This window comes from Ornithodoros turicata, chromosome 10 (assembly GCF_037126465.1).
Source record: "Ornithodoros turicata isolate Travis chromosome 10, ASM3712646v1, whole genome shotgun sequence".
NCBI lineage: Eukaryota > Metazoa > Arthropoda > Arachnida > Ixodida > Argasidae > Ornithodoros > Ornithodoros turicata.
Genome location: NC_088210.1, coordinates 16,299,870 through 16,322,680, shown reverse-complemented (window position 1 = coordinate 16,322,680; position 22,811 = coordinate 16,299,870). Strand labels below are relative to the sequence as shown.

The following is a 22,811-nucleotide window of genomic DNA, read 5'->3' as shown; positions in this document are numbered from 1 at the left end:
TCCGCAAGTTGCCCCTTCGTTGTGCTGCCGGAGAGAGAGAGGACTTCCCTTTACAAGTGCGCATGCGCAGCACGCGGGTATGGGAGGAGAGAGGTTTTCTCCGAGGCTTCACACATCCGACAGACAGACCGTTACGATCTTCCAACTTGGGGGGGTTCTAACGATAATGCATTAAAAAAAAAAAAAACGCCTTCTGTAAACATATTGCATTCTTATGGTAAAAATTGGTACTATGTATTTGAAAACAACTTTGTTTTCTGTTGTTGTCAATGTGTTTCGCCGTTTGCAGACGACACACGCGTGAAGATTTGTGCCAGCCGCGACTGCGATGCAAGCCAGCTTTGGGGCCCCATGCAGTGTTGCAAAAATTTTAGAAAAACAGCGTGTGCACCAGATGGCACTGCCTCTTCAGGGCAGCAGGATGCTTGGGTGTCCTATTATGAACATTTTTTATAGCCAGGATTTTGCATGGACACTTATATAGTTTCTTCACGTCTACAACAGCATTGGTAATAATGCCCCTCAGTGTGCAGCTGGTACGAAGGAAATGACTCCAAAGTATCCAATGTGAATAGTTTTATTTCTACCCATATTCAAAACGTACTCATCACATGAAGTAGCCCTCTCCCAGCCCACACATAATGTAGACGTTTCATACAATGCTAAGGCACTGATAAAGCACCACCGGAACTCAGTGTAACTGGAAATCCTATTGAGAAACAATGTTTCAATAATTGTGCCACAAAACAGTGCTTCCGTATTAGATATCTCGTAGCCAAGTTCAAAATCTTTGTGCGCCTGCGAACTGAATGTTACACAGAAGAATAATATAAGACAATATGATCTCAACAGGAAATAGTGTACGTAGGGCCTGACTTTTTCGGGTTATATTTTTCAGCAACATCGGGATGTAAATATCTGGTTATATTTTGCTTAAATAATTCGGATGTAATTGGGTTGAACTGAACCTGATTCAACTAAATTCTGGTTGAATCGGACTGAATCAGGTGTATTCCGTTTATTTGGCATAATATGCATCACACAGAGTATGAATATTATTCCATGCATCTAACATGCAGCAGTGTGTCTGTTTTGACAGTTTGTATGAGTATATTTACGCATTTACAACACAGTTTCGAAAGACCTGTGTTAGTTGTAATGACTCCAGATCCCTTGGCCCAGCACTTTTCGGGGAAATATCGGGTTAAATCCTGTTTTTGCTTATTTTGAAAGGGGGGGGGGGGGAGATAAATATCGGGTGTAATCGTGTATAACCCTAAAACGTCAGGCCCTGCAATAGATAAGGTACAAACACAGTGAACACTAGTAACAAAAGCAATATGGCAAGAAAGAAAACTTAGTCACAGTTCTACTTCAGTACAATATGTAATAATTGTACTTCATACAATAAAGGCTGGTGGAACACCACAAAGCAAACCAGGAACTGTCAGAGAAAAGTAACCGGTATGTTAAAACATGGCAAGAGATCAGGCGGGTTCGATACAGGACAAAAGTGAAAAGGGCGGCAAGTTCAGTTCATATTAAGTTAGTTTAGGTACCTAGTCTACTAACAGACAGAACATACATAATCAAAGTCAACTTATGAGCACAAAACAATGTACTATATAGCAGAATGATTTTTAGAGGAATTGGGGGAAGAATTATTTTAATTTCTGGTAATACTACTAACTGCTACTGCAGTACTAAAGCTGCAAATCTCTAGTGCTGGTTCCTGCACAAAACATTTCTAATGACTTTCTAATGAGTTTGGGAAGTTTTTGTCACTTTGTAACATGTCACATTATGGCCCCTCACCCTCCGTGTTTTCTCGGCATATTGCTCGATCATAACCTGCATGCTTAGTTCATACTCCACACGTTATGTGACCTACTATTTGTTGAATTGGTTTTGCACAACAATGGTAATGAGGTACCTAAGGAATGAGCAAATTTGTCGAGAAATTTCCTCAAGGTATCACACACAGTTATCAGTTTGTGCACTGAAAAGGGGCAACCTCAATTATTTCGGTCATGCAACAAGCTGACTACGGCTAAAAGTGCACGTACCCGCGTATATTGTACGGAATGCATATTTTTGCAGCAGTAATCAAGCATTGTGCTATTTCTTTTTTTTTTTAAGTGTACCAATCCCTCAATGTTCCCTTATGGTGAATTAGAAGTACCGAGGCAAAAGTCGAAAATGCGTCCAGAGTCCAATTGTTGTGCACAAGCATTTCGTTTCTTTCGAAACACGTGTAGCTGCTCATGGAGAGAACCGTCAATAGTGTCTCACTTTAGCCCTTCTGTTTTACCAGCATGTTCTGAAAGCCTTGCAAGTTCTGAAACCTATGTCATTTCCAGTTATTGATTTGTCACAAACGGAAAGCTGACCTAGACCAGCGCTGTGGAAACCTAGTATGTTTCCATGCCCATGAATGTTTCTTACTGGCTGTGTAGCCTGGTGCGAGGGAAAATGTTACATTTTGCATGTACGATGCTGGACAAAAGTTTATGGAACACGGCTGCGGAGCATTTCTCCCTCAGGGAGGCACACTAGCAGCGAGTGGGCCCGTACGGACTTACGGACAATTGCCTAGGTAACCCCGTCCCATTTCTAGGTCCGTACACTGTACTACTTTAAGCCTTATCCAGATTCCAGCCCAGCATTCACAAGTCTAGATACCATTACAGTGCCTAATACCACTGATATCACTAAAGGCAATCCCAGCCATGTGTTTTCAGCTTTGCAAGCATGAATCGGCGTACCTTTCATGCGAGGCAAAAAATTCCGCATGAAAAACATCGTATTCACAGGAATTTGGGTGGGGGGTACTGAAATCGTAAATTTAGCGTGAAGTGGAGCGCAAGCCACACACTTTACGACTTGCAAATAAAATTGCAGTCCCGCATTTCATAAGCCTTAGGCTCCATTCACCATGACTCATCCGGAGGTGGAATTCACGCAAAAAAGTTGTTACAGTACTATTAAGCTTCAAATTTGTCAGCTTTGTTATGAAAGGATGTTTCACTTGGAAGAAGAGAACAAAACTGTTTTCACTGCTCCACCCTCTCCCTAAAATTGCAGCATTAAAGTAATAAAAGCTAAAACTGGTGGAATTTCAAATGAGGAGCGAAACAGCCATGACAACTGAAAAAATAAAGGTACCTCCAGGTTGTTTTGTGCTGTATGTATCAAATACTGCAATGAAAAGTGATGTCTTTATACAAGATGCTACTACATCTACTATGTATATCTCAAAGGCAACTATAAGGAGCATGATGGACATCTTTTCACAACTATATACCTACGTCATTATTATTACTTATTAGACAGCTTTTCACTCTGTCACTCTCAGTCAACTTCGATGCAAATCCTTTAGCAATAATGGTAAATTTCAATGCAATTGCATCCATGAACAGTAGCTGAACAATGTTAACATGTCTGAAGACACACAAAAGAGGCAAGACAAGTGCATGCTTCATTCACACCTTGGAACCTACGTTGTGCCAGCTACGACTATTTTCTATGGAAGTATATAAAATTTGGTCTATGGAGTATTTCGAAGGAACACTCATTTCTATAATGGGAAAGGCAAAGAATATCACTATCCTTCAGTGATAATTTGGAACAGCTGTCAAGATATTTTGCATAAAGCTGCTCTGAAGGGAGCATTGTGCAGAGACACAATGGGAAAACCACCTTCTAGTTTTACTGTAAAGTTGAGTACGGTTGTTTTAAGCCAGAGGCAGGCCGATGGAGCTACCATATTACTGTAGGAAGCAAACACAGTGTGATATTAACATGTGGCAATGACTTGACACACATATTACAGTGCGCCACGTCCGTTAAAAAAATAGCATGCAAGAACTGTGCCTGCAACATATATTGACAAGACCTTGGACTGGGACGAGTCACTTTTGTTGACCAGGGGGCACAACCTCTTTTTTTGTTGGACATTTACTGTTTTTCTGGTGACAGCCAGGGATGATATATTTTTTTATGACATCCGTTCCTTGTGATCATGTCATTATTTGTAAATGCAATCCACAAAATGGACACGTTAAAGAAGACTAATACAATTTGCAAGAATTAGTTTACTACAGGCATACGCATGAGATAAGCTATTGAATTTCACGAAAAACATGCTTGCGGCTACTCCCTAGTTTTGACGATAGCCATTATTGCAGTGCTGCCTGACATGTTTGAAAGTAAAAAGTCTGCAGAAATGCTCATTGGAGCATGTTTTGGTAGAGCTTCAATGCAGAGGATTGTGACAAGTTGTAAAAGCGTTATGCATTCACACACTGACACACATTTCTCAAAGTGCAAATTGAAAACACATCTAAATAGCCTAGACTAACCTAACCCACTTGTCTGTATGGCAACACCACAATGCGTACCATGAAACAAGGTTGTATTACGAAAAAAACAAAAAACAAAAAAAACGTATTTTCCTCCACTTACAGGGTAGTAACAAAGTAACAACTCTGTACTTGCGTTCAGGTTCGCAATAAATGGATACCAGTTACTCAGCTTCCCAAGCAGCACAATATCTTGGCCCAATATCGGCTGGACATCGGCAATATTGGACGAGTATTGCCGATGTTCACCCGATACTGGGCCAAGATTATTATGCTGCTTGGAATTCTCACATGTACTCCTCCTTTGAAAGTTCGAAAAACTGTAATCGATAGTTGCCCTGCATTTCATTGAACAAGCACCGAGCTGTTTTATTACAAAACAAATTGCACCAAATTGTTATGAGAACACCATACTCTATAGTTTCACTTTGGGGGGACATAAGATGTCGCTGCCCATTAGTATGGCGATGAACTTAGTCTGCCTTCTTGCTGGTGGCTGGCCTTGGAATGGCTTTGAGCACGTACGGTGATAGAGGGATCCAGGAAAGGTAGATAATATGTCCGCACCAATAAACTCGTGAGTAGGCCTGGTACAAGTGGAGAAAATTTCAAGCAATCAGTCAATTTTGATAATGTCAGTTACAAATTACAATGTCGCGTATTGCCTAAATGCACCAAAACAGCCTCAAGACACACAAAGTTCGCTACTTTGCGCCTTCTATCATGGTTTACTGGAGCTACCCACAATACTCAGACTCTCTGAAGCTATCCAGACATAGCAGTATAATTAGATCTCCCAACAAACAAATCGTAGACAAAGGAAAACGTCAATAATAAATTAAACTTGATTGAGAATATGTAGAGCCTGGAGTTTTAGGGTTTAACCCGGTTCCTCCCCGAATTTGCACCCAGAATTGAATGTTGCCTCTTTAGAGTGAAACCCGATTTTTACCCGTCAAATTGCCCTCACTGAGATGTCTGTAGGAATGCACACGAACTTGTTTGGCAGCAAACGCAGTTACATCACCATTTGTACCGAACCAGTTTTAGTAACTGAGCCTATTTACCCGGTTTTTACTCCCTGAATTCAGAAGAAAAAATTTTCTGAAAACTTCAGGCTCTAAGTAGTAGTATCTAAGTACTTAGGACAACCGTACGGCTCTCTTTCCCCGAGCGCCAAACGATGCAGACGACAGCCAAAAGGGATGTCGTCTGCTAACTGAACGACAGTGAAATAACATAACGCGGAGATGTCTCTGCTGAAGCGACAGCTGACAGGTCGTCCTCTGGGGGGCAGCATCTATAATGCGCTTCACAACACCACCATCTTGGTTGTTTCGACTACCGGCACCACACCTTTCGCGTTATAACTTTGCGCTGGGATGCTCAATCACCACGAAATTTACCTCGATTAAATGTCCTTATGAGCTTTATATGTAGACAACACAATTTGCCACCTGCATTGAGTAATTGGCGAGCACGGCATGCCGACGCTGGTAGACTTTTATAGGGTAAGACACTGCACATTAGTCCTATGGGGCGTTTGACGGTGCCAACAGCTTTGTCCGAAAAAGCTGAATATCCAAATTTTTGGGTGTCCGAATTATCGGTCGGTGACTATAGAGTGCAACATAACTGCGGTGCTAAAACCCGAAGTTGCACAATAGAAGACTTACTGTAAACATTACGAAGGCATAGTCTACTCACAACATTTTGCACATACAATACAATACAATACATGGGTGGTGGGGTTCTTTCCAGACAGTGCTCTTCATTATGTGAGCAGCTTATAAGGACTCACCTCACTATATCTGTCGAAGGAAAGAAGAACGAATGGAACGATGCAGTAGCCAAACATGCCCATGACAAAGACTTTGAGGATGATGAGCCTTGGTATGTGCAGGTACTTGTGGTACACAATGTGCTTGACTCTAGGCAGCCTCTCAATTATTTCAATCACCTGGATTTGCACACAATGAGAGGTAAAAATCACGATTAGCAGGCACATAGAGGGTTCCACAGGCAACTGATTTTACTGCTAAAAATAAAAAAAGATCAATCATGAAGAGAGAGTTTTAGAATAATAAAATTTTCGGAATGCACAGGGGTGCACTTGTGTTCCTCACTAGTAACAGAGACCTAAAAAAGAGGAGGAAATCTAGAGAAAAATAAAACCAAAATAAAATAGCCTTCTGTAAACATATTGCATCGTTAGTAGTAAAAATAGTTGGGATCATCAAGTAAAACATTTATTTCTTGTTTTTGTTGTCGATACTTCCAGCAGTTTGCAGACGACAATCCCACAAGGGTTCTTGGTGGGTGTGAGAGCAACGCAAGCCGGCTTTTGGAAACTGACGCTATTTTTGGACGTTAGCGCGCGCACTGAAAACCCAAAGCTCGGTCTGGGTTCTAGACGTGGGCAGTGGCGACAATGCTATTTTTAATACCAAGTTTGAAAACTATCTATTGTAAAGCTCCTGCTGCAGACTATTTTGTCCCGTGGGTCAGGGATTCTCAAGCTCTGTGGGCCCGGGGAACCCCTGCACATTTGCGGGCACCCTGGAGGGACCCCTGCCCAGCTCACCAGATCTACTTTTGAAAGAACACAAGTGGGATCACAAAAAAACTAATAATAGATCACGCAGTTATTTTTATTCCACCAAACAAACAATTGAATACATCCCCAGTGGGGATTTAGCCACTACTGTAACGCACTAGAGCGTGAGTTCCTTATAGCCCGTGCTTGCAGTAACTGCCTGCGAACCATTGGCGTGGCGTAGCGGAGCCCAGTTTGAGAACCTCTGCTGTAGGTAAATGGAGCTAAAGTCTTTCCAGATATAATGCAATGTTGCGGTCAACTTTAAGGTCAGTGGTAATTTCAGTATCTCGGCAGTTGTCAACAATTATTTCCACAGGGCTCTCACATTTCACATTATCTCTGCTGGCAAGAAAATATTGATTACTGCACCTGTGGGCAGTGATGGGCAGTACTTGAAGTACCAAGTACTTGTAGTAGTACTTTAAGTACATTTCTGTGTACTTGTACTTTACTTTAAGTACATTTTAAATTGTGTACTTTGTGCTGTACTTAAAGTACTTTTTTTCCAAGTACTTTCCCATCAAGTACTCAAGTACCCAAACTTGGACTCCAGACAAAAAATCACAAAAGAGTATCAAAAATGCACCCTACTAGAAGCGCTAAAATGACGGCAAGAAAACGTCATTTTAGCGCTTTTAGTGGGATGCAGTACTAAGAGTCCCAGTCTGACCCTTTTACCAAAAAGGGTTTTTGTGCTGTTAAAGAGCATATTTGCAGAAGCAAATTTATTGTTGAGAGGCTTGAAATGTTGAAAAAATATCGACACTTTTGATTATGTACAACGAATGGAATGCAAAGACACGTCCACATTATGACACTGCGACCTGCAGCACAATGACTTGGTCAATTGTCATTTTAATTCTCCTAATGCAGGGTTATATTCCCTTTTTATATTGTTTAATTCATTGGCAATTAATAATCATTTGATATCACAATATGTAACTGCATTACATGATGAACACTGTGAAAGACACAAGTTTTCATTTTCACAATTTACGTTTCTTTAATTGGTCACATGGATTATATTGCTGCAGATCACAGTCCTATAAAAATGATCACTTACATTGTGCTTCATCCTTTTTTACTTTCTTCGTATTCTTTTTTTAAACATGTTGTATTTCAAAAAGCAGCATGGAATGCCCAGAAATATATAATCTCCGTCGGCTTTTACTTTTTCCCCTTGAAATTTCCTAGCCTGTTATAGCAGAAAATTAGTACTGGAACACCACACTAGGGCGAGTGATCTTGGATCAGTCGGGGTATAATACATAATCACAGCACAGCTGACGGATTACCTCTCTACATGTACATGCAAATTATGTCATCTGATTAAGTTCATATTCACCGGTTAGCACTTAACAACCTAGGACTTTATGGCTTTAGAGGATTTGTCAAGAAGGCTTGCTAAGGTTTTGCCAAAAAACCAAGACACAGATACTAAACAGTGAAATGCAAAGTGATACAAATTAAGTTTGCAATGTACTTGATGAATACTTGAAGTACTTTGCCTAGTACTTCGTACTTTACTTGAAGTACATTTGGAATTGGGTACTTTGTACTGTACTTGAAGTACTAATGACCCCAGGTACTTGGTACTTTACTTTTAACTTTAACTTATACTAAGTATAATTTTGAGGTACTGTGCCCATCACTGCCTGTGGGTTATCATTTGGCATTACTATAACCAAAGACTTTGGCTTCTACTGGGCCTCCTAGATAATGTAATGTGAAAAAAAAAAAAAAAAATGAAAAAAAAAAAACTGAAAGAAAATATTATCTTTGCGAAGTTCTTGCCGTAGAACCGAATGCCCTAAAGCTCAATAATGACACGTTAATTAGCTTGTGCTGTATGTACTCAGCTTAATCTAAAGATAAATGCCTAAATGACTGACTGACACTATAAACGGATGCATATACACAGCACATGTAGGTGTGTAATTTCCTTGTAGGCATTGCACCTTATTAAACTAAATTTGGAGACAATCTCTGCTCATAATTCCCGCATTAGTGGGCTTACATGCACCTTGTGAATGCTAACACAGTACTTTGTTGACCGTTGTAAATATGACAAGTTGATGACTGTCATGATGCAATGTATGTTGCTTTGTTGCTTGTACTAGGGCTGAGATGATTGCGCGCAGAAGTAACCACATAACTTTTAAAGGAGCAACTATGCTTACATCTCTTTCAAACTTCATCACGATGAACTCGTTGAAGAAGCAGACGTAGTATCCCGAGTGTAGTCCGTGCCACACTGCCAAAAACAGCAGTGCTGATAGCTGAGACACGTCTTTATTCCCCAAGAATTTAAGCCTCTTGAAGATATACCTGAAAAGTATTTTAAAATCGTTAGCACCAAACACTATGATGCTAATTTCTTCTGTTAGGGTCTCAAGTAACGTCGAGACGTGTTCCTGCCAACTCCTGTCAGGGCCGCGGCCAAGGTTAACTACTTTGGCCGCGTTGGTGGTAGGAGGAGAGAAAAAGAAAAAGAAGGGAAAAAAAGAAAGAAAGAAAGCAACGGGAGTTTAACTGAATTAATTTGATAATTTGTCATTCCGTTACGTACTGGGCCACCCAGAGGTTGGTGTTGATGTTGAATGATTTGATGAGATTGCCAAAAGTGGTTGCAGTCTCGAACAAGGCAACATCGATGTTGACGCAACCATTCCAGAGATCGTTTCCATTTTCGTCCTCACCATTGTACGTCAATCCTGCCATTATACAGCTGCCTTCCTGCAGTTAAGTGTAAATATTAAATATAGTGAAGTGAAGCAATTTCACACCTCAAGCATTTCGACAGCTGGCCCTAAACCGGTGTGCAGCGAGGCACATGTTAGATTACAAAGTCTGAATATTTAATATCTTTACGAATACATCATGATTCGAGCCTGAAGTTTTCTGGAAATATTTTTTTTCTAAATTCGGGCCCGGGGGGTAATAATTAGGTAAATAAATATGTGCACTAAATTCATGCGAATTCGGGTGAAAAAACTTCCAGTATGCTAAATTCGAGAAGAAATCGGGCTCAGTTACTCAAACTAAGTGTAGTGATTTGGTACAAACGGTGATGGAACTGCATTTGCTGCCAAATAAGTAAGTTTGTGCTTTCCTACAGAGTTCCCAGTGAGGGCAATTTGCCGGGTAAAAATCGGGTTTCACCCTAAAGAGGCAACCTTTAATTCGGGGAAGAATCGGGTAAAACCCTAAAACTTCAGGCTCTAATCATGATCTGCAAGTTGTCTGTGTTTTCACAGATTATATTCAAAGCTGCCATATTTATGTGCTTTTTTGACAATCCAATTCCAGAATACATGAATCGACAATGGATCCACATTACTTGTTACCATACTTATTTACGATGACATAAATGGATCTGTTTGGTTGTCATGCTGTAGCATGGCATTTCAGTGATATTTTATGTCGGGTTTTATTCGATTTTTACTGCTTTTCATGCATCTAGCTTTTTTTACTCACTTTAATCATTTATTCCAGTAAAACACTCAAAAGAATGTCACTGAAGCTTTTTAATGTTTAATATCTACTTAACATGTACAAGCTTTCGCATGGTGGATCACGCTTCACCAGGTACAGAATGAAATGATGAACCCACACAAGTATACATGGACACGAAAAAAGAAGGAGAGAGATATCGGGAAGAGGGTAAGAAAGCGAGGGCTGAATAACAAGAGAGAGCTGCTGCTTCCCATCTGTACCACACTCTTCTTGTCTGCTTAAACTCTTTCGTTTGAAAAGAAAAACGAAATCGTAAGACATCCTATTCAGTCTCTACTTTGTTGTACTCACCACTAACCGTTGAATGAATCATGTATCAGCGGATCATTCATTCAACGGTTAGTGCTAAGTATAACAAAGCAGAGGCCGACTAGAGTGTCTTACGATTTCGTTTTTTATTTTTCGTTTCAACCAAGAGTTTAAGCAGACAAGAAGAGTGTAGCACAGATGGGAAGCAGCAGCTCTCTCTTGTTATTCAGCCCTCGGTTTCTTACCCTCTTCCCGATATCTCTCTCCTCTTTTTACGTGTCCATGTATACTTGTGTGGGTTCACCATTTCATTCTGTACCTGATGAAGAGTGGTCCATCATGCAAAAGCTTGTACATATTAAGTACACATTAAACTTAGAAAGCTTCAGCGTCATTGTTTTGAGTGTTCTACAGCCATCTTGGACTTGACTAACCCTATGCCTGCTCTACTTTATTCCAGCACTTATAAATGATGTACTTCATTTCATACTTACTGCTAACAACCAACAGGAGACATACTTGTGTAGTGTTATGATTTGCCATACTCCCATGTGAAGAAACCTCATGAGGAAGTTGTATTGCTGCAGGTAGAAGTGTAAATGACCAAACCTTTCACGTATATTGAGAAAACCGCAAGAATGCACCAAGAAAGTTACGCCTTTCAGCCACTGAGGTAGACAAGTTTGTAGTCTATAGAGTCAACTTAGGCAAGCTTATTATTCTGTGATGGCTAGGGCCCGGAATTTTAGGCATTTGCCTGTAAATGCCTATGAATGCCTAAATGGGGAACGCCATTTTAGGGGTAGCCTGGCTTTTTCATCGACTCTATCAACTTGTAGCCTTTTTGAACATTTTTATATGTCATAACAGCCTTTTTTTCTCTCTTTTTTTAAAGGTGCAAGTGCCAGTGTGCCTTTCAGTCTCATACTCGGTGCTGCATTTAGCTTTTCGTTTCTGCGTGTTTGCACCTTTTGGTCTTTTTTTTTTAATTATTATTTTGGTTTCCTTCAGTACTTTGGTTTGCTAAAAGGGGTTCATGTATATTTGCTTTCTTGGCCTTTCGAGACCTTCGAGGGTTGAGAACTAAAAGCAGCTTTCAATGTTGCGTGCTTCTAGGTCGCCTTAGCATTTGTGTAGAAGCAGTCAAACTTGTCAGCTTGTAGGTACTGTAGGTACCTAGTACTAGGTACTAGGTCAGCTTGTACGGTACCGTAGCTTTTTTTTTTCCAAGGAAGCCAAAGAGTGTACCAGATTAACGTGCCTATTTTTGTATTTTATTGCCTATTTTGCTGTTTTTGAGGGCCCAATTGTCTGCCTATTTCCATAACTTTTTAGTGCCTAAGTTTCCGGGCCCTAGCGATGGCTAATGAACTATTCATCACTAAATATTAATGATGCATATCTATTACTACATGACCGGTGCAGACTTATACACAATAAATAATATAGCAAATACGAAATGCTGCATACCAGAAACTGGTCGGAGAGCATGTACTTGTCATCGTAGAACTTGCTTCCAAACAGGTTGAATGCGAGTACAAGAAGCCCCAGGGCCAAGCGAAGTAATGCTGGTTTTATGCTGCAAGGAGAGGAGTCAAGCTGACATTATTCTGCGTTGTACTCACTCCACTTTGCTTTAGTTTCGATAGTACAATGTACACTGTGCACGTACCACGATGGCTTTGAATCTTTCTTAAAGAAGCTTCCCTGCACAAAGTCTTTGTAACGTTTCATGGGAAACTGAAAAGCATGGGAAACATTTGCGTACCGCTCGTGAGAACGACGCAACGTCGGAGAAGCCCGTTGGCATTTTGATAAACTTACCTGTGGGCCGACTAGAAAGGCTCCAAAGAAATAGGAATGTCCCATGACTTCCAGTATCGTCGGTACTTTATCAAGTGCCGTCCTTTTCTGATCGTGCGGTAGCTTTGTCTGAAAGTTCATGGACAGAGGCATCAAAGGTTAATTGGACTGCCTTTAGTTTCTAAGCCACCTTAAGATGCTATGACGTGCTAAATTCTGTTTCAGCTCAGTTGCATTGCAAACTTGGGTGATGGATATCTCAGTGTATGTGCTCGTTTCAAGATCTTAAAAAAGAGAGGATGGCTTTAAACAATGACGGGCTCCAATACTGCCATCTCACGTTCCCCCAAAACCTCTCAGTTAGTTAACGGATTTACTATCTACAGGGTTAGTCTGGCAAACGTTACACATTTCGACTGCATCGGAAAAATAGAAGACAGGGTTTAGCCAAACCCAAACTTTGCAGACTGGTAGCCATTTGTACCAAGTTTTGTTGGAATTTAAAAATTTACAAATTTAGAAATTTAAAAATCAAGCAAAATCTCACTCTGTGCATTTTCTATGGCCTATCTCACCCAAAATTCCGCCATTTTCTCCGGTGTGCGCTTCATTTTCATTTCACCGCACACAGGTGGCGCCAACATACAGACGAAGAGGATTAGTGCATAACGTCAGGATCATGGTCAGAATGGGCATGTAAGGAGGTTGTAAGCAGCACCGCCTGTGTGAGGTGATGTGAATGTGAAGCAGACTAAAAAAAAAAATGGTGGTGTTTGCGTGAGATAGGCCACTGAACATGCATGGGGCGAGTTTTTGCTCGATTTTTAAATTTCTTTCTACATGACCATACTGCCTAAAAAAAATTTTCGATGAAACTTGACACAAATGGCTCTAAGTCTTCAAAGTTTGGGGTGGGCTTAACCTCGTCTTCTGTTTTTACGACGCGATCGGAATGTGTGACGTTTGCTAGACTAACCCCGTAGTCACCAAGACATCTAGTAGTTTCCGGTCCTGGCGGATTCCTTCGCTTCCCTCAAATAAGAAAACCTATTAAACCCCAACAACACCGAATATCCTCTGGACGTACGAACAACGTCCTAACAGATTCGTACGTCCGAAGGATATCCTCAGAATATCCATCGGACGTACGAATCCGTTAACGACATTGTTTGCACATCCAGAGGATATTCGGTGTTGTTGGGGAAGTTTGAGATCCAAGATGCACAGATCTTTTTCTCAATAGCTGCACCAATACACTGTTGTACAAACTGTACAATATATTACCAGGAAAGACAATATATGACAAACAGAGCTAGAGACTGCAATACCCTGTACACTGTAGCAATATTCCCCAACAAATGGCTACAGAGCATATATGAGCTGGTACCACTCAGTTCTGTCTTCACTTTAGTTTATTAGTGTTAGTTGTGCACTGAGCTCTACAAACACTACCGTAGCATACAATGCAAGCGTCAGAACATGACAGAATCTTGGGGGTCACAAGGATGGGGGTCACAAGGATGGGAGTGCATTCGCTGTCAAGAATTACGTGCAAATGTACTCAAAACAAGGAATGCTAGAATACATTACAGAGGCATTCAAAGCTGTTAAAGAAAGAAAGAAAAAAAAAGAATAATCTCAGGATGCAATGGGGATCCCCCAACCCAGTAGAGTTTTGGTCGGCAAAAGGTCAATAAGAAGAAAGCCTACAGAAGTGGAAACAAATCAGGCTTACCGATGCAGTGGCAGAAGACTGGATGAGGGGAGAGGAGAAGTAACATAAAAGAGAGGAAGGGATCACGGTTCATCCACCCAAACCCACATAAAACACTGACTGTGCAGTGTTTTAACAGTCAAGCATGCTCTTTTGAGGAAAAAAAAAAAGAAAAAGTAACGCAGCACCTATAATTAGGGACCTTTCAGGTAAATCTAGTATTGAACTGAATTGAATTTATTTACAGCAATACACTGATGTTATTCCCTAGATAAACCGAGGGGAACACGCCTGGTACCTGTTTAGTGTACCCCGAGATAAAAAATTCCCCATAGACTTCTTAAGAAGTGAGTCAAGTGGGTAAAACTTAAAATGAACAGGTTTCCTGACAGCCACACGTGCAAGGCTTCAAACGTCTCAACTGCTCTTCATAGAGCTGTCACTGCCATTGTTTCTACAAAGAAGTTCACACATTTCGCATTCCAACTCGGCACTGCAATGCTCAATCACTTTGAAACTTTCTGAGAATGAATCTCCTCTGAAGCTGTTGTAGCCAACACAATGCTGCACCTGCGTTGAGTAATTGCTGAATGTGTCGCGTGCTGACATGGGGTAAACTTTTGTTGGTTGTTACCCTGTAGCATGTGATATAATTCTCAATCGCAGACTGCCAGTTTTTCAAATTCTCTTTTCTTTTTCCTTCTTCCAAGACTCTCCACAGTTTCCCTGCCCCTACAATTCGTATTGCAAAAATGGATGGTGAGGGTGGTGGTGAAAAAGATAGATGAGGATGTGAAGTGTATTTAGTGCCCCATGCATTACATGCCAGTGTGCATGCTACCATAAATCTAAAACAGATAAGATAAAAAGCATAGCACTAAAAAATATTACAATAATGTGCACGATTACAAAGAGAGATACAAGTATCAAGCTGCAAAGCATGCTAGAGGAAAGTAACGATAACTACGGACTTACAGGGTCTTTTTGTCCATCGTAGACATCAAATGCCAAGCCTGTGGTGTACAGATCACATGGCGTTGATTTTACAATAACTCTTTTAATAACAGTACTGTACGTGTGGCATTTGAACACCTGCCTTAGCACATACTTTCAGATTGTTAACTTCACTGCCTCATACAGTATGAAAAATGATAAACTGGGTAGCCATACTACAAAAAGGACACAAAGGTGTTGCCTGTCTGCATGCAGGGGTCACCACAGTTTTAAAAAAGTGCTCGAAGCATACAGGGCTTTACGTTACAGTGCGAACACATCCGCAAGCGTGCAAGAAGCACCAACCTTCAGAGGTCGCAGCCATGACGACTGTGTCGACAAAACACGATTGGCAAATATGAAATGTGTACAGTAACACTATGCCAATAAAAGCGTTGACATCGGCACAATGAAAATACGAAACGACACCGCAGACTAAAAAGAGCCGGCAGAGTCATGTTGGGTTTTATGCAGACAAAAGACCTGCATTTTGATACATCGCAGCGCAACTTGCGCCAGGTTAGAGGGTGACGGAACTGTGGCCTGTGGGGGGTGGGTGTCCTGAAAGGTAGAGGGGGTGTCCTGAACCCCCCTCTCAATTTCTGTCTTCACATACTGTTTCAACTAACCCTAGTAGAGCATACACATAGCATGCTGTCAAAAGCCGGACCCTCCAAAAGAAAACTCCCGCATCTACCCCCATGTTGTGTAGGGAGGATGCTTATGCTATCCTCTGGTGATTCGTAGCTCCCTGAGTGGCCAAGTATGCCAATTAGAGGCACAACCGCTGTGTACCGATGGCCTCAATGTCTAGGAGGGCATTCGGATGCCATGCCTTACAAAATAATGGCGATTATCAGGTACGTAGTTGCTTCACTAGTAACATTTGACAAAATGAGTTATACCTATTAGCCTGAGGCACAAGATGCAATGTGGCATAGTCCATGTTATGTCATAGTCGCCAGTTGCTGTGAAGAAATAGCCGGCAAGAAGGTAACCCTAGAAACAACGGTGACTTATGTCATTTCTTTACAGACAGATCTCCAAATGGCACATGTCCTTCATGACAAATTTGATAAATTTGACAAAACATAAAGGGAGTTCTTCGCTGTAGGGGCCTTGTTTCTGCAAATCTTGTTTCAGAGCCGTAAGAGAAAGCGTAGACAAAGACTTGTTTAGAGGTTAATAATTAACCGATCAATTAATTATATTATATTTAATTACAATTAATATAAAACCATTAATATTATTAATAACATCAAAATTCATATCTAATAACACTAACTAAGTAGTTAAAACTTCTTTGTAGAGGTCGCATTATCTATGAGCCTTGTGGAGATGCGGCATTACGCTTCAGCGGATGTGGTCTTCGAGAGTGATGTTTTCAATATGTAAACGAAATACTATGTGGGTCATTAATGCAGCTACTACTGCAGTGATACCGCAAGTATTCCTGCTTACCATGCAAAAGACAAAGGTGAACACGGCAGAAAATAATGTCCCTCCGGCGACCAACAACACTCCATATACAACACCAATATTGATTACAGAATGACATGTTTTGAAACCTGAAAGTAGAAAGGGGACAAGGAATCATTTCAGTTCAATACACTTTAGCGCTTCATGCGACATTCATTTCCCACTTGCAAAAGAACAACTGAATGTCTGTAGTGATAAGATAACCTGTGGATTGAGCATATCACATGACAACACCCTTTCCGTATGACATGTATCAACTGTCAAAATCGGCAATCACATGTCCTATACTGTTCCTTGCATGGCCGCATTTATAAGGGTTTCCCAAAGCTCACGAATGAATGGAGACAAGATCAACACTCACCATAATTAAAACAGCAGAGGTACAGGCCACAGGCTGCGAAGTAGAAATGCTGATAATTGGGGTTCTTTTTAAACAAGAAGTACCGGTGAATGAGTGCCAGGGGGTAGCCTGCATGCAATAATTATCACGTTTACATGTAAACAACACGGCTTCAAAGAGGCGTACAATGAGGCAAAAAAGCGATGAGGAACTCTGCACAAACTTTCCTTCAATTAGCTTGAATAGGAGGAAGTTGCAGAGAAGTTGCAGAGAAGTAGGCAAACAGAATATCCCTTATGACTCCACCGGTTCGTATGCTTAGCATACGTTGTGTTGGTGTATTCCGAGATATGATTTCAGCACTATGTTTTCAATAGCGTGTACCATGCAATCGTTATATGCGACATTCTCTTGTATATTCGATAACAACACGCGATCATCATCTTGAGACATGACATTTGAAACTGCAGCGTACCAAGCAGGAAGAAGCAGAGCACCATAAATGTGCGTGCGTCTGTTTTTCGCGCAAAATTAGGGAGCCCAGCAAAAGCGTCAAGGAACGGGGGCCATCACTTGGACGTCCGGCCAATGAACTTTTGTTGTTCCATCCTCAACCGGTCAAGGAAAAATTGCTGCTGCTCTGCCAGTGGTAGTCAGAACAGCGCTCGTATACCATGCAACGTTGGTCTGTTTCTGCGTCTCCACTTGACAAGTTCAAATAATGCGTGCAACTCTCTGCGTATTTGGGTACGCGCTGTCGCGCTCTGATTCTCCGGGCGATACTTGACTCGTGTCGTAAACAGCGAAGTATCAGGCGATCGTTCAAGCTCCGCGTCACGTACTTCACACGTGCAACGACGAAATGGCATGAAATTGTGCAATTCGCAGACAGCAACATTATCACCCCAAAGTTTGGGTTCAGTTCGATTGCACGTTCATTTGCATGCGTGCCCACTAAGTTGTCAATTTCGGTTTCACCTTTACGCTGCAAGACTGAGAATTGTCGCGAAAGATTAGTCACCGTGGCGTCTAAATTACAACTTAACAGGTTCTATACTGCTGACTGTCTCACAAAACACACACATTGCGATTCAAACACACCATATCATGACGATTACGTACCCAAAAGTACAGTTAAAAGCAGCCGAAATGCGGGCTCTGAGAGGCTGTGTTTCGCACAGAACTGTCCAATATAGGAAAGCTTTGGATCTGCAACTTCCATTGTGCTGAATTTATGTGCAACGAACGAGTCTCGCGGAGAGGTTGCAACTGTACCGGCACCCGACCACAGGACAACATCAACCGGTCATCGCGCAAGCGCGCAGCCGGCTTCTCGGCTTCTCTGGCCGCCGGATGGATGGATGGTTGGATACTACTGTGGCTTTTTCCCTTGGAACGTGCGGTAGCTTGCGCCATCTAGCCTAGAATCGATACATTACTGAGATTGGATGGAATGATGGGAATGATGGAATGATACTGAAACGATTTCAAATTAGAGTGAAAATTGTTGCTGTTCTGCCAGTGGTAGTCACAACAGTGCTCGTATAACATGCAACACTGGTCTGTTTCTGCGTCTCCAGGCGTTTCTGTTTCCGTCTGCGTTTTCCAGGCGCTGACAAGCCACCTGCATTCTGTGCGCAATATCCGAAGACATCGGCCACGAAAAAAATTATCTTGCCCCACTCCCACAGATTTGGGTAATTAAAAAAAGACGACATCCAAAGAACGAAAAGACTTCTGCTAACCTGGGAGACAGTCACCGAAAGGAAAATCAGAGGATCCAGAGAGGAAACTGGCCAACGTCGCAATGATTCCCAGACCAGCCACAAAATGAAACCGAAACAGCCCAGGCTCAGCCCACATTCACACAAACCGAAACCGAAACTGCCGTAACCTTACACCAACAGCAGGGTTGGCAGCGCACCACCAACCTTATAATACATAATCCTGACTGAGCTTGACTACCTTTCCTTCTATTATTATTATTTCGTAATTTGGATGCCTGTCTAAATTTCGCCTGTTGTACCTTATGTTATTTGCCCTATATTAAAACAGATTATGTGAAGCTAAATCTGAAGACTTGCACCAACAATAGACCTCTCCATGTATGCAAACAAATGACGGCATGGTGTTCAACAGCGCCACCAATTTGGTAGAGTTCAACTACGCTCAAAGCTATAGGCGAACAAGGCTGTGCCCGAAAGACATATGGTCTTGAGGGAATCGCGATGGTCTCTGAAAGGGACACGACCTTCGGTCCTACTTTTCTTTCAATAGGAGGCAGCGAACAAGTGCCCATTCGTGGAACCCAGCCCTCCCCTTCCGATTTATTTCGGTTTCAGTCAGTCTACCAAGGTCATGATGACGTTTCTCGACAGTATTCGGCTTATCGTGACTGAACATTGATCAAAGTGCCCGTATAAGTCATGGCAAAAGTTCGCCACAAACACCATTAACCCCAGAAATATCAGACAAGTGGGTGTAGATTTTCCATTCAGATTTTGTGACACATATGGGGATCCGATTATCAAGCGTCGTCCTTGTTTGTTTGCTGCCCAAGCTCAGGCGATGTGCTCCATGGATCCCGTCCACCAGCAGACTATGCCATCCTCTGTACCACTGACTTTGATTTATGACCTCTCTGGTTGCGTTTTCGGCTTTACGTTCGCCTCTTCGTAACTATACTTGTACATGTTCGGTTTGGAAGGAACATCGATTGGGTTCGAACATATCGAATTCCGTATTCGATTCGAGACACGGTTATTCGCCTCGATATTCGAATCCCCGCACCGGCTGTGCTGTCTGGGATTTTCCCTGGGTTTTCCCGCAGACTTTCCAGACGAATGTCGGCACAGTTCCCCCTGAAGTCGACCCAGGACGCGTACTAACCTCCTATCCCCCATCCTTCTTTCTGCTGTGCTCTCTCCACCTGTTCACGTCTGTAAACCGCTCATAACCGTTCAGTTGCTTCGCGGGCGCTAACATGGAATAAAAAAAAAACATATTCTCGAGATGGGACGAATCCAGAATTTTACGAATCCGAAGCCGGATCCGAATCCAAGGAAGGTCCTGAGAATCCACGGATTTTACGAATCCGAAGCCGGATCCGAATCCAAGGAAGGTTCTGGGAATCCACGGATCTTGCGAATCTCGAATCTTTCGAATCCCTTCATTAAAAAGAGTTTAAAAAGCCAGAAAAAAATAAAAAAAAGTCAACTGAAAAGTGTTTGGAAACAGAATATGATACGTTTGCTTAATGAAAAACAAGTTAAATAATAGTGCAGTTTCAGGAGAAAATATGCCCGTATAATTCTTCTTAAACGTTATTCATATTTAACATGTTGCTCGACGACTACGAGAAATACATAAATTATTTAGTCTGAATTATTTCCATAAAACTAAGCAACTATCAAAAACAAAGCCACGTTAATTTTAAACTTGTAATGTAACAGTTCTTTGAGTTCTTTCAATTGAGCTTGAAGCCTTCAACGTTCTATTGCTGCACATTTCAGTCTTTACGAGAGCGGACAGAAGCAGTGCACGTTATCGATCTTCATTCTACATTACGCTCATGCCAGTGGGCGGGTCGCTCACACACTGATTTTGATCGGCACTGGCGTAGACCCAACTTCCGTGACCGGGAAAGGGAAACACTTATCTTGAACTTGACGAAATTGAAAGCCCCTCTTCGCGCGCCGTCATCTATTACATCACGTTCCACGTGACCTTCCGACGCCACTCGCTCAAACGTCGCCCACCTACGCATTGCTGATGAAGGCTCAATAAGGCCGAAACAGCTGTCCAGTGCTGGTGTGGCGACGACAACGAGAGTTAGTCGAGGCAGGTCACAAATATGGACGACACAAACATGTAAGCCTAAATTCAGCGTTGATCAGTCTATAGCACCCCGGGGTTCATCGCATGTGAAGACTGATTGCAAAAATTCGTCCCCCCTCGGATTGAAACCGGTTCAGCAGCTGCTCAGAGACTGTCATGCGCGCTCTCTTCCGGACACAAGTGAGGTGCAGGGCGGGAGCCCATCTTGTACAGATTTTGCGGAACAGTAAGTGCTCCCGAATGCTTGTTTCCACACTGTGCCGACACTAATATTACGCCGGGTCGCAATGTCCCAAACTGTTACTTGCCGGTTCTAGAGGTTGGTTCGTTCAACGCCCACAATGTTCATTGGCGCGTGACTACAGTCGTAAGAACGTGTCCATGTGGTTCATCCTTCGCCAAACTGCCTGCCCGGGGAAAGACACCCGGAGAGCACCCCTTGTTTTTGTTTGTTTGTTTGTTTGTTCAGGGGCTTCAGGAGAGGTTGGCCAATAGCATTGTACCGGGATTCGAACCCGGTGTACCTCCCAATTTTGGCGTGCCTTTTACCCGTACCAACAATGAATGGTCTTCTGGCAGGTTTTGTCCTGTCAACCACTTTTCGCCTTGTGCGCCCGGTTTTAATCAACAGGACCTTCATTCTGTAAAGATAGCCTGGAAAATACTTTCCGCCCTTTTAGACACTCATCAAATACGCTGTTAGAACTTCACTTGAAGCGTCCGCTATCTGATCTCTATCTGCTGCATCTTCGGAATAGCGTGACGGTCGAAAAAAAGAAGGTAGACATATATGTTCAATATCTTGGGCGTCCAGTCCCATGCCGTTGACACCGGTAAAATTGATAAGGCAGTCCTCTTGAAATCTGTTCCTAACGTATGATAAGGGATGATAACAGTCTGTCGAAGCAATGACCTCTGCCCTTTGCAAGACGGTAGGATACGTACACGCGTCTTTGGCGTTTGCCGCCAACATTTTGAATAGCAGTGAAACCTGGCTTCCACATCCGCTGTTCGCTGACCTTGGCAAAAACACGTTGACCACGGTCTGAAAAAGGCTGGGCGAGCCATAGGCCCTCATCCATGAACGTTAAGGAAATTTCTCAGTGGCGCCCTCAGTAACTTTGGCAGTACAGTGTAGCGCGTGCAACGAAGCACTTCTGAGTACAATACAGAGCAACATCTTCAACATTCGTGCAAGCGGGCCATGGTCTTCTTTCGAATGCGTATCGTTCCTTGATTGGATCATCCAGTCCACGGTCCGACATCAAACACTCCTCAGGAGCACATGCACCTCATCCGTTCTTGAGCACGTAGGGCTGCATCTTTTCCTTGGTGCCTCGTAACTTCCGTCTTGCGAGGTTGCACTGCTCGAAGACTGTTTCATAGCGTGATCGCCTTGCCGACATTTCCGTTAGTGCTTTAGTAGGAGGGCAAGATCGCCGGACACGGTTCTGTGTCTTCCCAATCTGCCGAATCCCAACTCGCCGAATGCATTGAAGACCGAGAGACAGCATTAAAGGGTACGGTCTTGTACAGCCGGTGCGATTCCGAAACTTCGCTAAAACTATCTTCACGAATACTGTACACATGCAACCGTCAAAGTTTCATTCACATTTCGCAAGAATTCGAAAAAAAAAAAAAAAAATACGTTGAGCATCATACCGAACACGAACCACCCTATCCGTACCGAATACAAACCGAAACCGAAACGCGAAGGGCAGAAAACAGTGTTCCATACTATACCGTGACGTCATCCAGCACTGTCGTCTGCTTCGCAATCTCTTCAAACAACTCTGAGACCAAGAAATGTAAAGATATCGCACACAAACAAAACCTCTTTTGTTACTCTTGCTGTGTCAAGGCAGTTGGTCAACAGTTGTCGAAGGCTGCCCGAGTAACGGGGTATGACTATTACAATTT

General features: G+C 42.3%; 1 protein-coding gene across 2 annotated transcripts; it reads right to left on the bottom strand.

Annotated features, from left to right (window-relative positions):
• Nucleotides 1-561: 561 nt before the first annotated feature.
• On the bottom strand, nt 562-18,416 carry LOC135370686 (lysophospholipid acyltransferase 5-like). 2 transcript variants are annotated; one of them, XM_064604477.1, is made up of 14 exons: nt 18,177-18,416; nt 17,076-17,183; nt 16,697-16,803; nt 16,141-16,234; nt 15,218-15,255; nt 14,264-14,281; nt 12,550-12,657; nt 12,398-12,465; nt 12,196-12,304; nt 11,220-11,306; nt 9,530-9,696; nt 9,141-9,288; nt 6,163-6,321; nt 562-4,948 (listed from the first exon to the last, which is right to left on the bottom strand). In XM_064604477.1, exons 1-14 carry the CDS (start codon nt 18,274-18,276, stop codon nt 4,835-4,837), a joined length of 1,425 nt encoding a protein of 474 aa, XP_064460547.1. In that variant the 5' UTR covers nt 18,277-18,416; the 3' UTR covers nt 562-4,834. The 2 variants fall into 2 exon arrangements, with proteins under 2 accessions (XP_064460547.1, XP_064460548.1); XM_064604478.1 differs by lacking the exon at nt 14,264-14,281 and having other exon boundaries at nt 18,177-18,415.
• Between the last annotated feature and the right edge of the window lie 4,395 nt (nt 18,417-22,811).